Source organism: Hyla sarda, chromosome 8 (assembly GCF_029499605.1).
Source record: "Hyla sarda isolate aHylSar1 chromosome 8, aHylSar1.hap1, whole genome shotgun sequence".
NCBI lineage: Eukaryota > Metazoa > Chordata > Amphibia > Anura > Hylidae > Hyla > Hyla sarda.
This window is the reverse complement of record NC_079196.1, coordinates 89735946-89757052: the sequence shown is the minus strand read 5'-3', so window position 1 is coordinate 89757052 and position 21107 is coordinate 89735946. Positions and strand designations below refer to the sequence as shown.

General features: G+C 41.3%; 1 protein-coding gene across 11 annotated transcripts in view; it reads left to right on the top strand.

Moving 5' to 3' along the window:
* Positions 1-13656, top strand: part of MAP2 (microtubule associated protein 2) — a 249525-nt gene extending 235869 nt beyond the window's left edge. For 10 of the 11 annotated variants that reach the window (XM_056535275.1, XM_056535273.1, XM_056535274.1 and 7 more), the window contains 3 exons: positions 3165-3246; positions 5613-5725; positions 9180-13656. In XM_056535275.1, the coding sequence (XP_056391250.1) occupies positions 3165-3246; positions 5613-5725; positions 9180-9395 (411 nt within the window). In that variant the 3' untranslated portion in view covers positions 9396-13656. The remainder of the gene's footprint in view (positions 1-3164; positions 3247-5612; positions 5726-9179) is intronic. The other variant, XM_056535276.1, reaches the window with a different exon arrangement.
* The last annotated feature ends 7451 nt before the right edge of the window (positions 13657-21107 follow it).

Here is a 21107-nt window from a genome sequence, read left to right as displayed (position 1 = left end):
AAGAAGCCAGATATGTAGGTAGGTGACTAGCCAGGTAGGTAGGTAGGGGGCTAGCTAGGTAGTTAGGCAGCTATGCATCCAAGTATAAAGTTAGGTCGTCCCCCCCCCCCCACCCTTCCCTGTAGGTATAGGGAGCAGAATTAACCCCCCTTTCCCCATAGATAAAGGCAGCAGTTAACCCCCCTTTCCCCATAGGTATAGGCAGCAGTTAATTTCCCCCTTCCCCATAGGTATAGGCAGCAGTTAATCCCCCCCCCTTTCCCCATAGGTATAGTAGGCAGCAGTTAACCCCCCCCCTTTCTCCATAGGTATAGGCAGCAGTTAATCCCCCCCTTTCCCCATGGGTATAGGCATCAGTTAACCCCCCCCCCTTTCCCCATAGGTATAGGCTGCAGTAAATTCCCCCCCCCTCTTTCCCCATAGGTATAGGCAGCAATCAACCCCCCCCCCTTTTCCCCCATAGGTATAGGCAGCAATCAACCCCCCCTTTTCCCCCATAGGTATAGGCAGCCGTTAAACCCCTCCCCCTTTCCCCATAGGTATAGGCAGCAGTTAACCCCCCCCCTTTCCCCATGGTTATAGGCAGCAGTTAACCCCCCCCCTTTCCCCATAGGTATAGGCAGCAGTTAATTCCCCCCCCCCCTCTTTCCCCATAGGTATAGCTAGCAATTAACCCCCCCCCCTTTTCCCCCATAGGTATAGGCACCAGTTAACCCCCCTTTCCCCATAGGTATAGGCAGCAGTTAATCCCCCCCCTTTCCCCATAGGTATAGGCAGCAGTTAACCCCCGCTTTCCCCAAAGGTATAGGCAGCTGTCAACGCCCCCACTTTACCCATAGGTATAGGCAGCAGTTAACCCCCCTTTCCCCATAGGTATGGGCAGCAGTTATCCCCCCCTTCCCCCCCATAGGTATGGGCAGCAGTTATTCCCCCCCCCCCATAGGCATAGGCAGCAGTTAACCCCCCTTTCCCTATAGGTATAGTAGGCAGCAGTTAATCCCCCCCTACCCCCCATAGGTATAGGCAGCAGTTACTCCCCCCTATAGGTATAGGCAGCAGTTAATCCCCCTTTCCCCATAGGTATAGTAGGCAGCAGTTAATCCCCCTCCCCATAGATATGGGCAGCAGTTAACCCCCCCTTTCCCCATAGGTATGGTACGCAGCAGTTAATCCCCCCCATAGGTATAGGCAGCAGTTAATCCCCCCCCCCATAGGTATAGGCAGCAGTTAAGCCCCCCGCCCCTTGAATGGTTAATAAAAAATTATGCTCACCTGATCTCCTTAGCAGCAGGAGCCTGTGTCTTCTCTCCTCCACAGTGCAGGCACCAATGAGGGCCATCATCGACGCCTGTACTGCGTGATGCGTGGGGGCGGAGGTCACATCTCCTCTGTGTGAAGCTGCAGATGCGGCTCAGACACAGAAGATGCGTTCTGCTGTATGTGCGTGCACCGCACATACAGGAGAAGGCAGCGCAGTCTGCTGTGGGACTCTTCCCGGTCCTCAGTAGCAGTGGCAGCAGGCCCTTTACCCGTCCGGGTCCTCGGACAACGTCCGATCGGACTGGCTGGTCAGTCCGCCCCTGCCTCCTCATATTTTAACTGGCGTGGGAGATCAGATAATCATCATGTATTTGGCTAGTGAAATCACCAATTATTAGACAAACCTGACTGAAAAAGCTCCAGGTGGCCATATACACTGCTCAAAAATATAAAGGGAACAATAAGATAGCACATCCTAGATCTGAATGAATGAATGAACTAATAGTGTGAAATACTGTTGTCTTTACATAGTTGAATGTGCTGACAACTAAATCATACAAACATTATCAATGGAAATCAAATTTATCAACCCATGGAGGTCTAATATGGAGTCACACTCAAAATCAAAGTGGAAAACCACACTACAGGCTGATCCACCTTTGATGTAAAGTCAAAATGAGGCTCAGTAGTTTGTGGCCTCCACGTGCCCGTATGTTGTCCCTACAATGCCAGGGCATGCTCCTGATGAGGTGGTGGATTGTCTCCTAAGGGATGTCCTCCCAGACCTGGACTAATGCATCCACCAACTCCTGGACAGTCTGTGGGGCAAAGTGGCATTGGTGGATGGAGCGATACATGATGTCCCGCATGTGCTTAATCGGATTCAGGTCTGGGGAACGGGCGGGCCAGTCCATAGCATCAATGCCTTCCTCTTTCAGAAACTGCTGACACACTCCAGGCACATAAGGTCTTGCATTGTCTTTCATTAGGAGGAACCCAGTGCCAACCGCACCAGCATATGGTCTCACAAGGGGTCTGAAGATCTCATCTCGGTACCTAATGGCAGTCAGGCTACCTCTGGCAAGCACATGGAGGGTTGTGAGGCGCCCCAAAGAAATGCCACCCCACACCATTATTGACCCACTGCCAAACCGATCCTGCTGGAGGATGTTGCAGGCAGCAGAACATTCTCCACGGTGTCTCCAGACGTGAACCTGCTTTCATCTGTGAAGAGCACTGGGCGCCAGTGGCAAATTTGCCAATCTTGGTGTTCTCTGGCAAATACTAAACATCTTGCACGGTGTAGGGCTGTAAGCACAACCCCCACCTGTTCCCTTTATTTTTTTGAGCAGAAAATTTCCCTGAATTGGAGACATATTGTGGCAGCAAGATTAGCAGCTGCTCTTTCTCAGAATTTCTTCACTTTGGGCAATATTGGAGGTTTTAGAGTGAGATTAACCATCTACAATCTTCTTATCGCCTTATCATATGGAAAGAAACATGTCTTCTCATGCCTAAAATAGAAAGCACAGATATTTCCCGTACATATGATATGCAATGGAAGCTTTTATAATGGAAGCACAGGAAATGGAAAACAATTATACTCCATCCACAGTCACTTATTGAAAATTAGAAGATGGCTCAGGATTCCTTACTCCTGTGTTAATAACTTGTATTTTAACCTCTTCTTGCACATTAACCTGCGTTGTATGGATCTGATAACTATTTGTTTCCCTACATGTGGCACAGTTGACCTCTGCTTGCTCTCACTACCCACTATAGCATGAATCAATTCTTCAATCTTTTTCAAATTATTCAGCAATGTCCTACCTGTTCACATCCAGGGTCATCATATTATATACTTTCTATGTATGTTACTTTTTTCTTTTGGTCTATTGTTACAGATCCAGATTGTTACCAAGAAGATTGACCTTAGTCATGTAACATCAAAATGTGGATCCTTGAAGAACATTCACCATAGGCCAGGTAAGGAGATTAAAATGAGCACAGCATTTAGAAATGTCTTAATTATAGGCTATAATTCATAAAACACCCAGTTTGAAGGATGTACCAGTATAGAGAATGCCAATCTATTATGTAGGATGCCCATTTAGGTTTTCTGTTCTTTGATTGGAGCATTGCCTGGCAAATGATTATTCTTATAACTTCTTATTGCTACTGAACAGGCACTCCACATTGTTACCACTGATGTTTACAGGCATATGGAACATACCAACGTTTGTATGTTCTCACCTGCATGGATTCTCTTTGGGTGCACCAGTTTCCTACAATACTCCAAAAATGAGCCTAGAGTTTAGTTGGCTTTCTCTAAAAAAAAAGAAGCCATAGTGTTTTATGAGGGTGTGAGATGTGAAATAGGTGAACTAGCTAGGGCAGAAACGTATATATTTTGCTGTATGTGAGTGTCTTTTTCCTCTAGTAATATAAGAAGTTATCCCAACTGTCTAACCCAGTCTAGCCAAACTGTCTAGCCTTCTAATGTGCATGATCATGTCAGAAGTTTTCTAAGTTGTATAGCCACCTATAGGCTATGTTCACGCCTGGTGGAAAAATATCCCAAAAACAGTCATTGCTTTAGTATTAAGTTCTGTTAAAGCGATAGAACAAAGAGCAAAACTCTTTTTTCAAACTGTCCATGACTCAAAAAATGAAATTTTTGGCATGATTTGTATATTGTATAATTGTTGTTAAAAACATCTGTAAAAATATTTTTAAAAGAACAAATAAATACATATCAATAAATAAACCAACATAGTGTATAGTCATACATTGAAGCTGTCCAAAAATATCTATGTATTTTAAGCAAAATGACCAACTATGAATATTCACGAAGAGCTCTGCCCTTGACCTTCCCTCTTAGACTATAAGATTTAACTTAACTTAATGCATCATCAACTAATTCAGACATTTGATAAAGATCAGATACTTAGAAAGTTAGAAAGATAGTCGATCAACATTTTAATACAACCACAAGAGACCAATTTCTACTCATATCCATTCTCAGCAGAGATGAATTGACTAACACTGCTCTTTTACAGAAGCAGTACGCTGACTTCTAGCCTTATGCTCCCTAAACAGCTTGCACTTAATAGCAAATTGAATAGATACTTTGTGGTCTAGCTGTCAGCTATGTTAGTAAAGAAAGGAATGTATTGAGGTAATGTAGAGCACTCTAGAGACTTCAGTTGCCAAGCTACACCGCAAGAACATACTTATTATTTAAGCGTTCTACAATGGTCAATTACCATTATAGGTCTCTATTTTTTGAGCAACTGTAACGATATTAGGTCAGTATGAGTGAAGGAGATCACTCCTTATTGGTGGCTTCAGCAATAAATACTTAATGTTTTGTGAAGGGTTAGAAAGATTGTAGAGTGTTAATATATTACTATATATGAACTGCTACATAATTGGTAAAAATGGCACATTGTTTCTATATTTAAAATATAAACTGAAGAAGCTGACAACAGTTGACAATATATTGGTTGCTTTTTTTTTCTTTAATTATCTTTTCAAAAACTAATAATAAAGCAGTCGTATTATTGACTTGGTGACATCAGTTTCTGAGAAGCTAATTTGATGATAACAACCACAATGGCTATACTATATACAGCATATGGCTTCATGTTATCAGGTTCTTCATTTCACAATGATTTAATCAGTAAACCTCTAAATTGACTTATTAGGCTAAATTCTCATTTGCATTGAAGGTTCAGCAGACTTAAAATGGGGTCCATCAGAATGGGGTCCTTGATGAACCTAACAGACCCCACTGTATGTCAGGGAGTTCCATTGGACATGGGTAATATCTGTTGTACAATGATGTAAACAGGCATTAAAAATACCTAAAGGCATTATCCAGCCCATAAAAATTGATAGCCTATTCTCTGGATAGGCCATCAATAACAGAAGGTTGGGGGTCCAAACTCCGGCACCAGCTGTTTGAAAGGGCTGTGGATGGTACAACATTGCAGTTCCTTACACCGTTCCTTGCATTTATACTACAAATAGTACGGTAATGCGCACAAGTAATCATATGAGCTCCACAGTCTCTTCAAACTCACAGTCAGTAAGGGTGATCAGTAGGGGTGATTAGTAGGGGTGTGGCGAGTTTGACTCTAATCTAATATTTATGGCCTATCTGTAGGATAGGCCTCAATTTCTTTACAGGCTAGATAGCCCTCTTTTACTGTTTATTTTATGTTGGTAACCAAACATATTGTAACATATTCCTTATTTTTTTTGCCTTGTAAAATCTTTTTGCTACATATCAGTAGCATTAAAAATATATCTAAATGAGGTCAACTTAGTTTTTACTTTATTCTGTACAGGTGGTGGACATGTTAGGATTGAGAGTGTTAAATTGGATTTCAAAGAAAAAGCCACATCTAAGGTTGGCTCACTAGATAATGCTCACCACACACCTGGTGGTGGAAACATCAAGGTGAGAAATAAAAAAAAATGTCATTGTTACTTAATATTCATGCTTTTGGACTTTTTAGCTATGCATACAAATTAAAGGGGTATTCCAGGAAAATACTTTTTTTTATATATATCAACTGGCTACAGAAAGTTAAACAGATTTGTAAATTACTTTGATTAAAAAATCTTAATCCTTTCAGTACTTATGAGCTTCTGAAGTTAAAGAAGATATCCCATGTAGCAAAGAAAAAAAAAATACCTAGCCATTCCATAGTATATTCACCTACACCCTCTCTGACATGTTTGTGATTTTTTTTCCGGCCCCCATTCACCGGCTATTCAGCTCATAAATTCCAGTTACTTCCTGGTTATGGTGGCTATGTCTGTGATCTCAAAGACTACATTTCCCTGCATGCACTGCTCACATTTCCTGCTTTCAGCTGTCTGAGCAGAGAGCTTGTTACCACCCCTAACTTATGTTAGTCACTCCCACATAACACTGAGCTCCAATCATAGCCCTATACAGCAGGGTGGCCACGAGGAAACAAAATGTAATCTCAGTGCTCAGAGAGAGGGACCCTGGAGTTGAAGCTTCAGTTTTAAAATCACTCCCTCCCCCTCCTCCTCTCAGTGAAGCAGCTTTACATTGGCACAATCACCTCCCCCTTCTCTGCCTTGCACTCCTCTCTCCCCAGTGCTCAGTGTGACAGCTCTACGCTGGCAGCTCCCTCCCCTCCCCCCTCTCCTCCGTTCTCAGTGTATAAACATTAGCAAGGAGAGGGGAGAGAATCAGCCTGTTTGCTGGGGCTGCTATGATCTGAATCAGCCGACATATAGGCAGTGCTGCTCAGCCAATCACTGCAGAACATAGGGAGGACAGTGTGAATATTCATCAGATGGGAGGGGCTAAGGCCGAGCACAGGGAGCTCTCTGCAGCACAGGGGTTTTCTGGGTAATTGTCACGTCACGGCCCCCGGGATGCTGCTGATAACAGCCTGAATAGGGGGTCGAAAGTCATGAAAACCTGGAACAGCTGAATTTCCTGTCAGACAGAAGAATGCAGAAAAAGCTGGTTTCTAAGAGCTTTGGTTATGGAAGTGATTTACAAACCTATATAACTTTACCTTCTGCACTAAAAGCTGAACAATTGTTTACTGTGAGACTTGTCCTTTAAGGTTGTTCTTTTTAGTCTAAGTGCTCTCTGATGACACATGTCTCGGGAAACGCCCAGTTTAGAAGAGGTTTGCTATGGGGAGTTGCTTCTAAACTGGGCGTTTCCTGAGACAGGTGTCATCAGAGAGCACTTAGACAGAAAAGAACAACCTTAACTTCAGAAGCTCATAAGTACTGAAAGGATTAAGATTTTTTAATAGAAGTAATTTACAAATCTGTTTAACTTTCTGGAGCCAGTTGATATATATAAAAAAAAAAGTTTTTTCCTGGATAACCCCTTTAACATTGATTAATATGGCCAATTTTAACTCTTACAAAAAACTGTTAATCTATAACATCATGTGGGGTCAGTTTGAATGTTTGTAATGGGCATTATGGATTTAAAGGGGTACTCCCGTGGTAAACTTTATATATATTTTTTTTAAATCAACTGGTGCCAGAAAGTTAAACAGATTTGTAAATTACTTCTATTAAAAAATCTTAATCCTTCCAATACATTTTATAGGCTGTATACTACAGAGGAAATGCTTTTCTTTTTGGATTTCTCAGATGTCACGACCACAGTGCTCTCTGTGGACCTCTGCTGTCCATTTTAGGAACTGTCCAGAGCAGCATATGTTTGCTATGGGGATATTCTCCTGCTCTTGACAGTTCCAAAAATGGACAGCAGAGGTCAGCAGAGAGCACTGTGGTCGTGACATCAGAGAAACCCAAAAAGAAAAGCATTTCTTTTGAAGTATATAGCCCCTAAAAAGTACTGGAAGGATTAAGATTTTTTTATAGAAGTCATTTACAAATCTGTTTAACTTTCTGGCACCAGTTGATTTAAAAAAAAAAAAGTTTTCCACAGGAGTACCCCTTTAAATGTACACTCATTGATTACAAAAAATAATGCACCTCTAAGGAGTTGTTGGAATCAAATAAAACGTGTGAATGTAATGATGATATATGTGAGTGATTACAGTGTTAGATCGAAAGAATAAGCTTATTGGGGAAAACTATTGAAAGAAGGTTCTAGTACCCTGTTGGGCCACTGCTAGCCTGGATACAAGATGAGATGCAGTTGCGGAACATTTGCCTACAGATGTTGCGATTAGGCCTGTAGATCCTGCACACTTTTCAGAAGCTGGCCATATGTACTTTATTGGCGATAAATCTGGCAACCAGCAGGCAGTGAAAGTTTTGCAATCTGGAGGAGACATTCCAGAGGAAACTCGTGCTGTGTGTGAGCATTATTCTCCTGAAAAATGCTACTTGGAAGCTCTGCCATGAAAGGCAACACATGTGTCTGCAAAATGTCCTGTACATATTGCTTAGCCTTAAAGGGGTATTCCAGGAAAAAAACTTTTTTTCATATATCAACTGGCTCCAGAAAGTTAAACAGATTTGTAAATTATTTCTATTAAAAAATCTTAATCCTTTCAGTACTTATGAGCTTCTGAAGTTAAGGTTGTTCTTTTCTGTCTAAGTGTTCTCTGATGACACGTGTCTCAGGAAACGCCCAGTTTAGAAGAGGTTTGCTATGGGGATTTGCTTCTAAACTGGGCGTTTCCCGAGACAGGTGTCATCAGAGAACACTTAGACAGAAAAGAACAACCTTAACTTCAGAAGCTCATAAGTACTGAAAGGATTAAGATTTTTTAATAGAAGTAATTTACAAATCTGTTTAAGTTTCTGGAGCCAGTTGATATATAAAAAAAAGTTTTTTCCTGGAAAACCCCTTTAACCATTGTTGGATCCCGAACAGAACCTGGATTCATTGCTAAAAAAAAAAAAAAGTGTGATTCCAGTCTGAAGCAGTCTGGGTTTCTTGTTCACATCACCAATTGAAAGGAAGACGATGGTGACTGGCTTTAAATGGCAGTACAAGAAATAGGCACCGAATTTGTCACTAAATTTTCTTCTGCTGCCTGAAAATTGTATTGGCAGAAAAAGGTTTGTAATGAAAGTGCCACATAAGTCTGGATGGTAAACAAGAAATCTGAGGAAGCCGCTTATGCTTTGTTGGTGGATCAAACAATCCTCCTCGCTATTGCTGGTTTGTCTGGGCTTTCTGAAGCCTGTTCACCATGTATGCATGCCCTCAACGTAACCACTGCTCTCAACACCTCCTAACAGTTTGGTAGGCAGTAGTACATGGTTAGCAGTTTATCAAAGTGACCATATTGCTTCTCCTATTCCAATAATGCTCATCCATTCAAAGTCTGTCAACTATATGGTATAGAGATATAGAGAGATTTCTTAACTGTTGCTCAGGAAACTGATGTCTTGTTAAAGTCTATACCTTTTCCTTTCTCCGACAGATAGACAGCCAGAAATTGCATTTCCGAGAGACAGCCAAGGCCCGTGTTGACCATGGTGCAGAAATAATAACACAGTCCCCAGGTCGTTCTAATCTGGCCTCTCCACGGCGTCTCAGCAACGTGTCCTCTTCTGGAAGTATCAACTTGCTAGAATCACCACAACTTGCAACTTTAGCGGAAGATGTCACTGCAGCCCTGGCTAAACAGGGCTTATGAATGTGTTCTACCTTTAGCAGTGTATGAAGTTAAATCTTAAATAATAATAATATTAATAATGAAAATATTTACGCATGAGCTCTTGGCAGGATTTGGGCTCAAAGCAGGTGTCACATTCATTACTTTTCAGATCCTTTTACACTAAGAGCAAATATCACATAAAGCCAAACCTATACACAAGTAGGTTGTTCATTGTATACATAATATTCTGAGTGATGGTGACAGATTTACCCATTATGTTACTGGCAGTAGAAAAAAAATCCTAGGATAAAAGTAGACAGATAGTAACTGGTCATACTTTGTCATGTTCCACAGGAAATAAAAGACAAAAACATCACATGTTAGAATACTTTCCAAGCATCACCCAAGTCCTTATCACTGCTCTTGACTAGTCTTGCATGGAGCCCTACAAATACTTGGTGTTATTTCAACATGTGCCTGCCAGCCACCCGAACAAAGTTTGCGTAAGAGCCATGTCCTGTTAGAGCGGCTGCTCATCTCACTGTTCAGTTCAGATAGTGGTCAAGCTCTTTGTTCCATCAAATCCCCAATCCATATAGGCTAACAAACTCATCGAAGCTTTCTGCTGTGCAAAAGACCGAGGTGCAACGGGATTTACGAAGAAGACAAACACTCACCACTATCCAACATTCAAAGCAATTTTTGTTATCGTACAGTCAGTCGTGCTTGTACAACGGGAAAAATGCCCCCTATTGGAGGAGAATCTTTAAAGAAAATGGGGAGCAGCATTGAAAGGGAGCAACTGTTAACATAACGCACTTATCTTATGACAAGTATCTGTATATTTAATGGTCTTTCAGCTTCTAGAATGCCTGCTTTGCTTTGTAATATTGTGCACTGCAGACCTTCCAAGCAGTAAAGGCCATGAACAAAAAACTTTAGCTTTGTGCATAGGCAAACATTTCCAACACCCTTTTTCCACCCGTTTGATACAGTATTATTAATCTAGATGTATATATATTTCTCTGTGGCCATGTTTTCATTCATTCTCCCAAAACCTTTTCATATACTTGAGAAAAATCCATTTCTTACTCACAGTATCTGTGTCTATTGCACCATTTGGTAAAGCAGTTTTAGGTAGGCATAATTTAATATTAGGAGCGCTTTCTTTTTTTTCCTATGTAAAAAAATTAAAAATTAAAAAAAAAAATTCTGATAAAACACAGCAACGCTCTTTAGCATGAAATTGCTCTGTTTGGGGTCTTAAGAGACATTGGCTGTTTTGATTTCCCTTTCCAAGCTGGATTGCTCCAAAAATTGAGACGTTTTTGTCGATGACTGCTTTTCTCTTGCTCCTCATTTTGAAAGGGCTGAAGTATGAGTTGATTTTTAATCTTAAAGGTCCCCATTTTCTTTTCTCTGTACAAACATCCATTCACAAAGTGTTTGCTGATTTTTATTTCCTACTTGCTAAAGTTGAACATTACTTTAATTCTGGGTAGTGAAATACATATATGGCAAGTGCTAATATTCGGAGATGGTGCCCTAGTGCATTACTCTTATCTGCAGCAAAGGGCTAGTGAGGATTTATTCCTGTAGAATTCTTTAAGATAACTATATCCTGGAATTCAGTTTTAATCTTAGTATCAGCCACACTTGATCTTAAGTATTATACGACCTAACTATAAACCTTTATAAATCCTGAGCCTGTTATCATTGCTGATTTTCAAACATATATTGGGAAGATGTCTTCAAGGCTTTCTGCCGAAGAACGCCAAAGGATTGAATTCTCTATACTTGTAACCATTCAACCACTGTAAGTACCGGAACCGCAGTATAGATGACATCTTTCTTTCTCTCATTCAATAATTTACAGTAAGTCAAAGAACCAAAACTGAATTACAAGAATATCTTTATTTGTACTGTCAACCTCAGTGCTATAATAAACAGTGGGGAAAGGGTAAACAATTCTAAAAGTTCAGATGCCTCAATATCAAATGAGATGATCAGGACCCTGAAACAAATAGTTATCATTCTGATGTTTTTTTTTAAATGTACTGAATTGGTCAATAAATGAAGATGACATCACAAAGCCACTTTTTATTTACTTATTTTTTAAAGACCTTGTAAAAAAAAAAAAAGGGAATTTCAAAAGCTTCTTTTATGGGTCTCTAGTAGTTAAATCAAGAGTAATTTGCACTAAATAAGTTTACTTCACCCTATTTAAGTGCTAGAATACATTTCCTAACTCTGCTGAAATTCCAAGTGTAATATAATCTTATTTTAAAAAATTAGACCAAATGATACAATAAAATGGAGTATGTAATGATGGACTCACGTAATTGTCTTTTATTATTTTACTATTTGTTAGTGTCCAAACTAATATTTGTCATCTCCATTGTAAGTAAAGAAAGATTTGTAGTTTTAGTCCTATTATCTAATCATTTTGCAGCAGTCCACACTTAGAGGGGAAATCAACTGGTGCAAGAAAATCGCTTCTATTTAAAAATCTTAACCCTTCTGGTACTTATCAGCTGCTGTATACTACAGATATACTACAGATACATTTGTAAAGTTCTTTCCAGCCTGACCACAGTGCTCTCTGCTGACACCACTGTCCGTGTCAGGAACTGTCCAGAGCATGAGAGGTTTTCTATGGGGATATGATTCTAATCTGGATAGTTCCTGACACGGACAGAGGTGTCAGCAGAGAGCACTGTTGTGAGAGAGAAAAGAAATTCACAAATTTCTCTGTTTTATACAGCAGCTAATAAGTACTGAAAGGATTACGATTTTTTAATAGAAGTAATTTACAAATCTGTTTAACTTTCAGGCACCAGTTGATTTGAAAACCTTTGTTTTCTACTTGTTTCTATTGGAGTTCCCCTTTTAAGTGGACCTCATATATCACAAAAAGCTGCTGTTGGTAAGAACGACAGTTTTGATATATGAGTTCCATTGTGTGTACAGTTTACAGTACTAGAAGACAAATGGAGTTTACTTGGCCAGGAACCCTTGTAAAACTCTGATAATGTAGCACTGTAGGTATTCTGGTGACTGTAGGCTTCACTACAAAGTGCAATGGAATCTGTATAAAAAAAATGGTGCAATGGATAGTTCTATCAAGGTCTTTTTTTTTTTTGCATTGTAGTCTATGTACATGTCCTCCCAAAAGAATAGAATTGATATCCTTTACAATAAAGTTTGTGTGTAAAGCTAGCATACAGGATTACTCTGCAGATGTTCTTTTACCAGGGGTTAACTTTTAAGTTTTGTAAATGGTCACAAAATAGGTCTCATTTTCTACAGCATGGTGAACCGAACGTTTTACAATCTGGTTTATACGTAAGGTCAGATGTATTAGCTGATGTGTGAAATACAGTAGGTCAGTGTTTTATTAACATGGTTCAGAAATCTTGCAGATGATAGATACAGGCAGCTAAAGAAGTATGTTATGTCTGGTACTATGCCCTATGTCTGGGATTGCTGCCTGCTGCTTGTCTTCTATCTCTCCAGTGGTATTGAGAGCAGCATTGTGATAGTGCTGTTTCTAATGTTTCCTGTTTGTCAGTTCTTAGTTTATGGGGATTTTAGCAAGCACAGAACAGTTATTTATGTGCAGTTTGGGTTTTACTTCTTTCTCTTGCTAATAAGAGGACATTGACTTGATGGCTTCTGTTCTAGTTGATGAGCGTCCGTTTGACAAATGGTTTTATATTTAGCAGAACTTCCCAGGACATGGGGATGACATATAGTTTATAGCAATAACATAACTAAGGAAATATGTCTGGTCTATAAATTACATTGGTGCAAAAAAATGTACAATAAAAATTAGTCGTATTGCTTGTCTACGTTACCTATCACCATCTAATCCCCCTCCCCATCTGTCCCTGACCTTGGATAACTCTATCCCTGCATTTATTTTGCTTTAAAACACCCTAAAAATACCTCTTTTTTATGCTCTCCAGTAGCTCATCACAGTGAACAGGAGGTTGTCATAACAAGGGCAAGTCCGGGAGAGAGCGAGATAGCAGTGCATTTATAATTAGCAATGTGGAAAGTGGACAGAGGGGAGAGGAACAGAGAAAAAGAGAAGAGGGAATATATCCTCTCTGCTCCCTGCTTGTGTATGAGCTGAGTGCTCCCCCTCCCTCCTGCCTGCCTGACTGGCAGGCTTGGAGCTGCACAGAGCAGATTTCAGACTGGCTCACTGAGTCCGAAATGCTTGCTGACAGGATTGCTAGGGAGACCCCTATTGGCGAAGTTTTTAAAGTAAAAAAAAAAACATGAAAGGAGGAAATTTTTTTAAATAAAAGCAATTTGAAAGTTATTCAGTAGGACTTTATCTTTAATATATAAAAAGTTTGTTTCATGAGAGGTACACTTTAAACAATCCCTATATATTAGAAGGGGCCCCCATAAAATAAGCTGATGGCAAGGCCCCAGCTTTGGAGCATCCAAGTGATCGATTGTTGTAATCAGTGACATAAACAAAAGAGAGGGTACTTCATAACTAGATCAAATTGGGATTACCATGGCTTTATTAACCAGGACATACAAGCCAGTTTGTTGTCCCATTATATTTGGACCAGTTCTTTATCCCCTTCTATTTACTATTGGTTATCAAAACACCTGTAAAGGACTCCCTACTTTAGTGCAGTTGCATTTTTAGCAGAGGAAAGAACTAACAGGACTAGGCCCTGTCACTTTAAGGGTCCCTTGGGGGCTTTTTGTGCTGCTTCTGTGCTCCGTAAGCCCTTGGATGTAATCTTTTATAGAGCCTAACAACGAACATTCAATTTGCACAAATGTTCAGTTTGGTACACATTAGAAATCAATGTCCATGTAAAGTAGAGTTGGTGGGTCCTCCAGCGTGAGAGACCCTATTTGTAGCTTCTCTTCTCTCTGGCTTATAGATAAGGGTCCTGAACAGGCGACTGACTGTCTTCTGTTAAAGCAGAACTCCAGAAAAGAGTATGGTTTTCTATACCAGGCAAGTCCTTTAAAGGGGTACTCCACCCCTAGACATCTTATCCCCTATCCAAAGGAGAGGGGATAAGATGACTGATTGCGGGAGTCCCGCCTCTGGGGACCCCCACAATATAGCATGCGGCACCCACCTGTTTCTGCTCCGGAAGCGCTGGAGGGTCTGGGTCTCGACCACCGAAACAGAAGTCCGTGACATCACGACTCCGCCCCCGTGTGACGTCACACCCCCTCCCATAGACTTGCATTGAGGGGATGGGGCGTGATGTCAGATGGGGCGGAGTCGTTACATCATGGACTTCCGTTTCGGTGGTCGGGACCCAGACCCTCCAGCGCTTCCGGAGCAGAAACAGGTGGGTGCCGCATGCTATATTGCGGGGGTCCCCAGCGAAAGGACCCCTGCGATCAGACATCTTATCCCCTATCCTTTGGATAGGGGATAAGATGTCTAGGGGTTGAGTACCCCTGTAACATAGATAATAAACTTAGTTATTTAATAGTTATCATGCTAAAGATAGTACAGTGTACTAGTGAAGGAATGTGAAGGACAGTGTTTGTGGCCAGTGGTGTCAAAGAATTTTGTAATTGTGTTTGCAGGCCAAATACCAATAAATGAGTCCATGGATTTGACAATCCAGTTTTAGGTGTGTAAAGCAGAAGGCTTTAGAAAATCATTTTTCTTGTGGTTAGGTACAGGAACTATTTGTACTTATCTTTCCTACTTAAAGTATAATGCATCTACTATTAGCGCAATTTGATTTTAGACAGCAGACTAAAAATATATTTTAGTAGCAGACTACTTTGATAAAACTGTCAAAAAAGTTTATGTATAATTACATTTTGACTTTGATATTGATGCCTTTTAAAGGGGTACTCCGGCGCTTAGACATCTTATCCCCGATCCAAAGGATAGGGGATAAGATGCCTGATCGCGGGGGTCCCGCCGCTGGGGACCACCGTGATCATGCACACAGCACCTCGTTAGAATCAGTCCCTGGAGCGTGTTCGCTCCGAGTCTGATTACTGTCGATCACGGCTCCGCCACGTGTGACATCACGGGGACCCCCGCCCCCTCAATGCAAGCCTATGGGAGGGGGCGTGACAGCTGTCACGCCCCCTCCCATAAGCTTGCATTGAGGGGGCGGAGCGTGACGTCACACGTGGCGGAGCCGTGAAGTCACAATGCTCCGTCTCCGTAATTGACAGTAATCAGACCCGGAGCGAACACGCTCCGGGGACTGATTCTAATGGGATGCGGCGTGCAAGACCACAGTGGTCCCCAGCGGTGGGACCCCCGCGATCAGGCATCTTATCCCCTATCCTTTGGATAGGGGATAAGATGTCTAAGCACCGGAGTACCCCTTTAATGTTCAAATGCCAACCATAGACTTACAGGGTAGAAAGTCGCAGTCTTAAATATACTGTACCAAATAAAAGTTCAACTTTAGCAATGGAACAGAAAATTCAGTCCATCACTTCTGTCCTGGATTATGAGGGGTGTGATTTACAGATCTGTGCATTTACCTGATATCTTCAAAGCCCATAAACATAGGGAGGTGTTTATTGAATGGCTGGTGGTAGTTAGTTCATGTTTTTTCAATCCAATTTGCAATTGTATTTGTTGCTGTATAGTGATTGTTTTGCAAAATAAACCGCTTGTCATGGTCTGTATTTTATTCATTTCTTTTAACCCTTTGCATATTACTGATTTGTTTATCAATTTGTATTCAGTCTTACACAATGAAAAGTATATTACAAAATGTACAACATTACAATGTTCAACATTACAGTACAACTTATTTATTTAGGTAATTCAGGTTCTCTGTCAACACAGTTACTACCATGTATTATGGCTACACCCTTCTAAGTTAGACATTCCTTGCTAGAGTGTAAAAAGAAAATCTATGAAATAAGCATATAATCCATATGTTAAAGGGGTACTCAACCCCTAGACATCCCGCATGCAGCACCCACCTGTATCTGCTTCCGGCAGCGCTGGAGGTTCTGGCTCCCGACCACAGGAACGGAAGATCGTGACGTCACGACTCAGCCCCCGTGTGACGTCACGCCCCACCCCCTCAATGCAAGTCTACGGGAGGCGGCGGGACCCCTGCGATCAGACATCTTATCTGCTATCCTTTGGATAGGGGATAAGATATCTAGGGGTGGAGTACACCTTTAAAGGGAAAATTCAAACTTGCAGGCTTATTCCTTATCCACAGAAAAACAAGCTGATCGGTGGGGATCCAACTACTAAGACTCCCACTGCTCATAAGAATGTAGGAAAACTGTCCCTCTAAATGAATGGAGCACACTGCACATACAGGCCCAGATTTACTAAGAGTGGAGTGGGGTTTTCTTTGTGGGTTTTAATTCCCTGCAATATTTTTACACAATATTTACTTATGTTTCCCCACATTTTGCCCTTTTCCCTACATTTTTCTTTTTTTACAACTGCTCTGAGCGGTGGGGTTTTCCCACATCTCGGAACATTAGTAAATATGTTGGGAATTTTTGAAAAAATGCCATGACATGCCCCCTTTTCCTGACGGACACAACCCTTTTTAGGGTTTTCTAAGTAAAATTGAGAGTTGGTCAGGTTTTTTTTTTATTCAGGTGCATGTTCTGATGTACGTTCTGGCAAAAATTTTGGCGCAGACACAATTTGTGCCACAAAGTATCAAGTTCTGCTGCACAACCCATCAAAACAGGTCGGGTTTACAATAGTAAGTCAGGGCCACATAGTGTTCTATTTCTACTCAATAAAGCTTCCAGACATTGAAGAGCCAAAAAACAAACCTCCCCATAAATACAGTTGTAATCCTCATATAACATTTTGGACCTAAACACCTAAACATAGAATAGTGAACAATAACTTTTATAAAGGCAAGGTAAATCTGATGGGGTACTTGGTATGGAGTATGGTTTACCCTAGGTTTTACTTACTTTAACCTTTGGCTGGAGGTACACAGCCATTGCCATTTCACAGTTAATTTGATAGTGTAGTGCCTTTCCTTCCTTAGAGCTTGTTCAGATAGCTATTGTACTTTGGTAAATGGAGTTCCGTTGGTTAATCTGTGGGAGATGAGCGGAAAAAACAAAAAACTTAATGTCCTGTTTTCTTTCTCTGCTCAACTTCTTTAAAATACCAGACACCTGAAGATCACCATTCAAGTCAATGCAACATAGGAGAGAAAGAGAACAAAGGAGAGGACAGCGCCTCGTGTAATTCTGTGGGTATAATATCTCACACGACCCCCGTGTGATGTGCGCTCACCTGGGGTAAGTCTTGAACAAAGCGTGTCACCCCTCCATGTGGGGTCAGACGAGAGATCTCGGGCTGCAGCTTGCGGAACCTTGGCCAAAACACTCAGGTAGAGGTCGGCAGGGATTGTAGTTACTGGAGCAGGAAAGATGTTCTGCAGTGGTGCTGCCTTTCAGAGATCAAATTCAGTTCCAGTCCGGTTAAAAAGAATATTCACATTTATTTGTGCATACATAAAAAGACAGACAAGCAAGACGCATTTCGGGGTTAAGTTACCCCTTTCTCAATTGCAGATTAGAGTTTCTTAATTTTTTAAAGGTAAGGAGGAAAAAACGAAAGCGCAAAAACTGAAAAACCCTCAGTCCTTAAGGGGTTAAACCCTAGAAATGAACAGACCTTTATTCACAAGGTAAGTCTCGTTGGGCAAATGTTTTCCGTGTTACCCAAAACAATACATCATTCCAAATTTCTTGCACTTGACCTTGGAAAAGCTTTACTGTCTGGACCATCGCTCCTACATAACAATCCAGCTGTGTAACTGGTTATGATTAAGAGAGGAGACATTTTGCTGTAGGCTATATTAGCAAATGAAAAACTTACCATCTTTATGTGAAAAAAGCTGTGGCTACACGAAGATGTTTTGTAGCAAACCTTCCAGGAATGTGCACTCCTGTGGATGACAGCTGTCACTGGATACATGACAAATAATAGACGCAAGACATTTGTTGCTCTCTTTAACCCCTTAAGGACTCAGCCCATTTTGGCCTTAAGGACTCAGACAATTAAATTTTTACGTTTTCATTTTTTCCTCCTCGCCTTCTAAAAATCAGAACTCTTTTATATTTTCATCCACAGACTAGTATGAGGGCTTGTTTTTTGCGCGACCAGTTGTCCTTTGTAATGACAAAACTCATTATATCATAAAATGTATGGCGCAACCAAAAACACTATTTTTGTGGGGAAATTAAAAAGAAAAAAGCAATTTTGCAAATTTTGGAAGGTTTCGTTTTCACGCCGTACAACTTATGGTAAAAATGACGTGTGTTCTTTATTCTGAGGGTCAATATGATTAAAATGATACCTATTATTACATACTTTTCTATTATTGTTGTGCTTAAAAAAAATCAAACTTTTTAACCAAATTAGTACGTTTATAATCCCTTTATTTTGATGACCTCTAACTTTTTTATTTTTCAGTATAAGCGGCAGTATGAGGGCTCATTTTTGCGCCATGATCTGTACTTTTTTTTAAACCACATTTGCATATAAAAAACTTTTAATACATTTTTTATAATTTTTTTAAAATAAAATGTATTAAAAAAGTAGCAATTTTGGACTTTTTTTTTTCGTTCACGCCGTTCACCGTACGGGATCATTAACATTTTATTTTAATAGTTCAGACATTTACGCACGCGGCGATACCAAATATGTATATAAAATTTATTTTTTACGCTTTTTGGGGGTAAAATAGGAAAAAACGGACGTTTTACTTTTTTATCGGGGGAGGGGATTTTTTTTTACACTTGAATAGTCCCCATAGGGGACTATTCATAGCAATACCATGATTGCTAATACTGATCTGTGCTATGTATTGGACATAGAAGAGATGAGTGTTATCGGCTATCTTCTGCTCTGGTCTGCTCGATCTCAGACCAGAGCAGGAGACGCCGGGAGCCGTACAGAGGCAGGTGAGGGGACCTCCGTGCGGCGTTCTGAATGATCGGATCCCCGCAGCAGCGCTGCGGGCGATCCGATCATTCATTCAAATCGCGCACTGCCGCAGATGCCGGGATCTGTATTGATCCTGGCACCTGAGGGGTTATTGGCGGACACCCGCGAGATCGCGGGCGTCGGCCATTGCCGGCGGGTCCCTGGCTGCGATCAGCAGCCGGGATCAGCCGCGCATGACACGGGCATCGCTCCGATGCCCGCGGTTATGCACAGGACGTAAATGTACGTCCTGGAGCGTTAAGCACCACCGCACCAGGACGAACATTTACGTCCTGCGTCCTTAAGGGGTTAACCACCCAGTCATGTGGATGGATATTCAAATAAATACTTTAATTTATTTAATAGATATTTAAAAAAATATATATACTTTTTATACTTTATCAATTGGTAATATCTGGCATTGTCAATAATGCAAAGCACTTTATAGCAGCCAGAGAAGGAGCAGTCAGAACATGTGGACCTGTTTGTAGGTTTTTAGGGTATAAAGAGTTCAAACCTCTCCAGAGCTGAGATATCAGAGTTTATAAAGATATGCATATTAAAGTCCACTGGGTATTCCCCTCGACTGCTTAGATTACTGGGAAGAGGCACAGATTATAGTACAGCCTTGCAGCTGTCAATTGGGATAGAGGAGGTAACCAGTACCAAAGGGGATTGACTAACTGGTGAAGGGCCAAACTGTGCTTGGCTTTACAGAATCTGTTTCTATACAAACTCCCTATTTACCCATGCAGTAATAGTGCCCTCATATATTAGGTGTCCTTAGTGCCCACCACATAGAAGTTAACCCCCTGTGCCCCTATAGTAGTTAGGCCCCTATATGTGCCCTTAAATAGTTTTGAGGTCCCTCTATGTACCCCCAAAAAACTGTTCCACATATAGTTGTCATGCTCCCACACTATGCCTCCATATAATTGTTAGGCCCCTCTATTTCCCACTACACTGTGCCCCCATATAATAGCGAGGCCCCTATGTGTGCCTCCACACTATGCCTCCATATAGTAACTAAGCACCAGAAGTTCCAGCTGCCTTTTGTCAAGCGACAGAACAGGATCCGCCAGTTCTGTTTCTCTATAGAAAGCACATTGAGTGGAGAGCTACTGTGGTGGCCCAGTATGGGAGTTGTGCCCCCGTACCCTTGCTGCCCTGTTAGGCAGCCTCCTTACACCTGTCCCCTTATGTGTATATTGTTTGCCATGTGTTATACTGTATAATGCATATAGAAAGTGTTATTACTTTAAGAGAGGTTAACGTGTGATCACCAGTTTTCATGTGAGTGTAACCCAGGAGGTATCAGTGACCATGTGACTTAAGGGTAACCTATGGGACCCCACCAGAGTCTCTCCTATAAAAGCCATCGGAGGAGTCTCTATTCGCTCTTTTCTGCTGAGTTGTAGTGCAGTCAAGTCCTAGAGTGTGTCTGGATTCCAATGGAGGCCTCAAGTCAGTCCAGCAGCCACAATTCTACAAGTAAGCTACAGCCACAGCATTGACAGTCTCAAGTCAAGTCTTTCACATTGTCAAGTCAAAGTGGCCTGCACTATAATTGTCCAAATCTACTGCAAGTCCCAGCAAGCCCTTAAGGTCTCTGAAGTGACTGATCACCTCTGTGGGCCCGGCTGAACTGTATAGACTGTACCATCTGTCACTCAGTAAAGCTACCATTGTCCGTGACTTGGCGTCGGAGTCATTATTGCCCCCGTGCCTAGCCTAGGATCCAGCGGTATACCTTAGGGTGGTATTGAGGATAAACCACACCCTGGCATCAC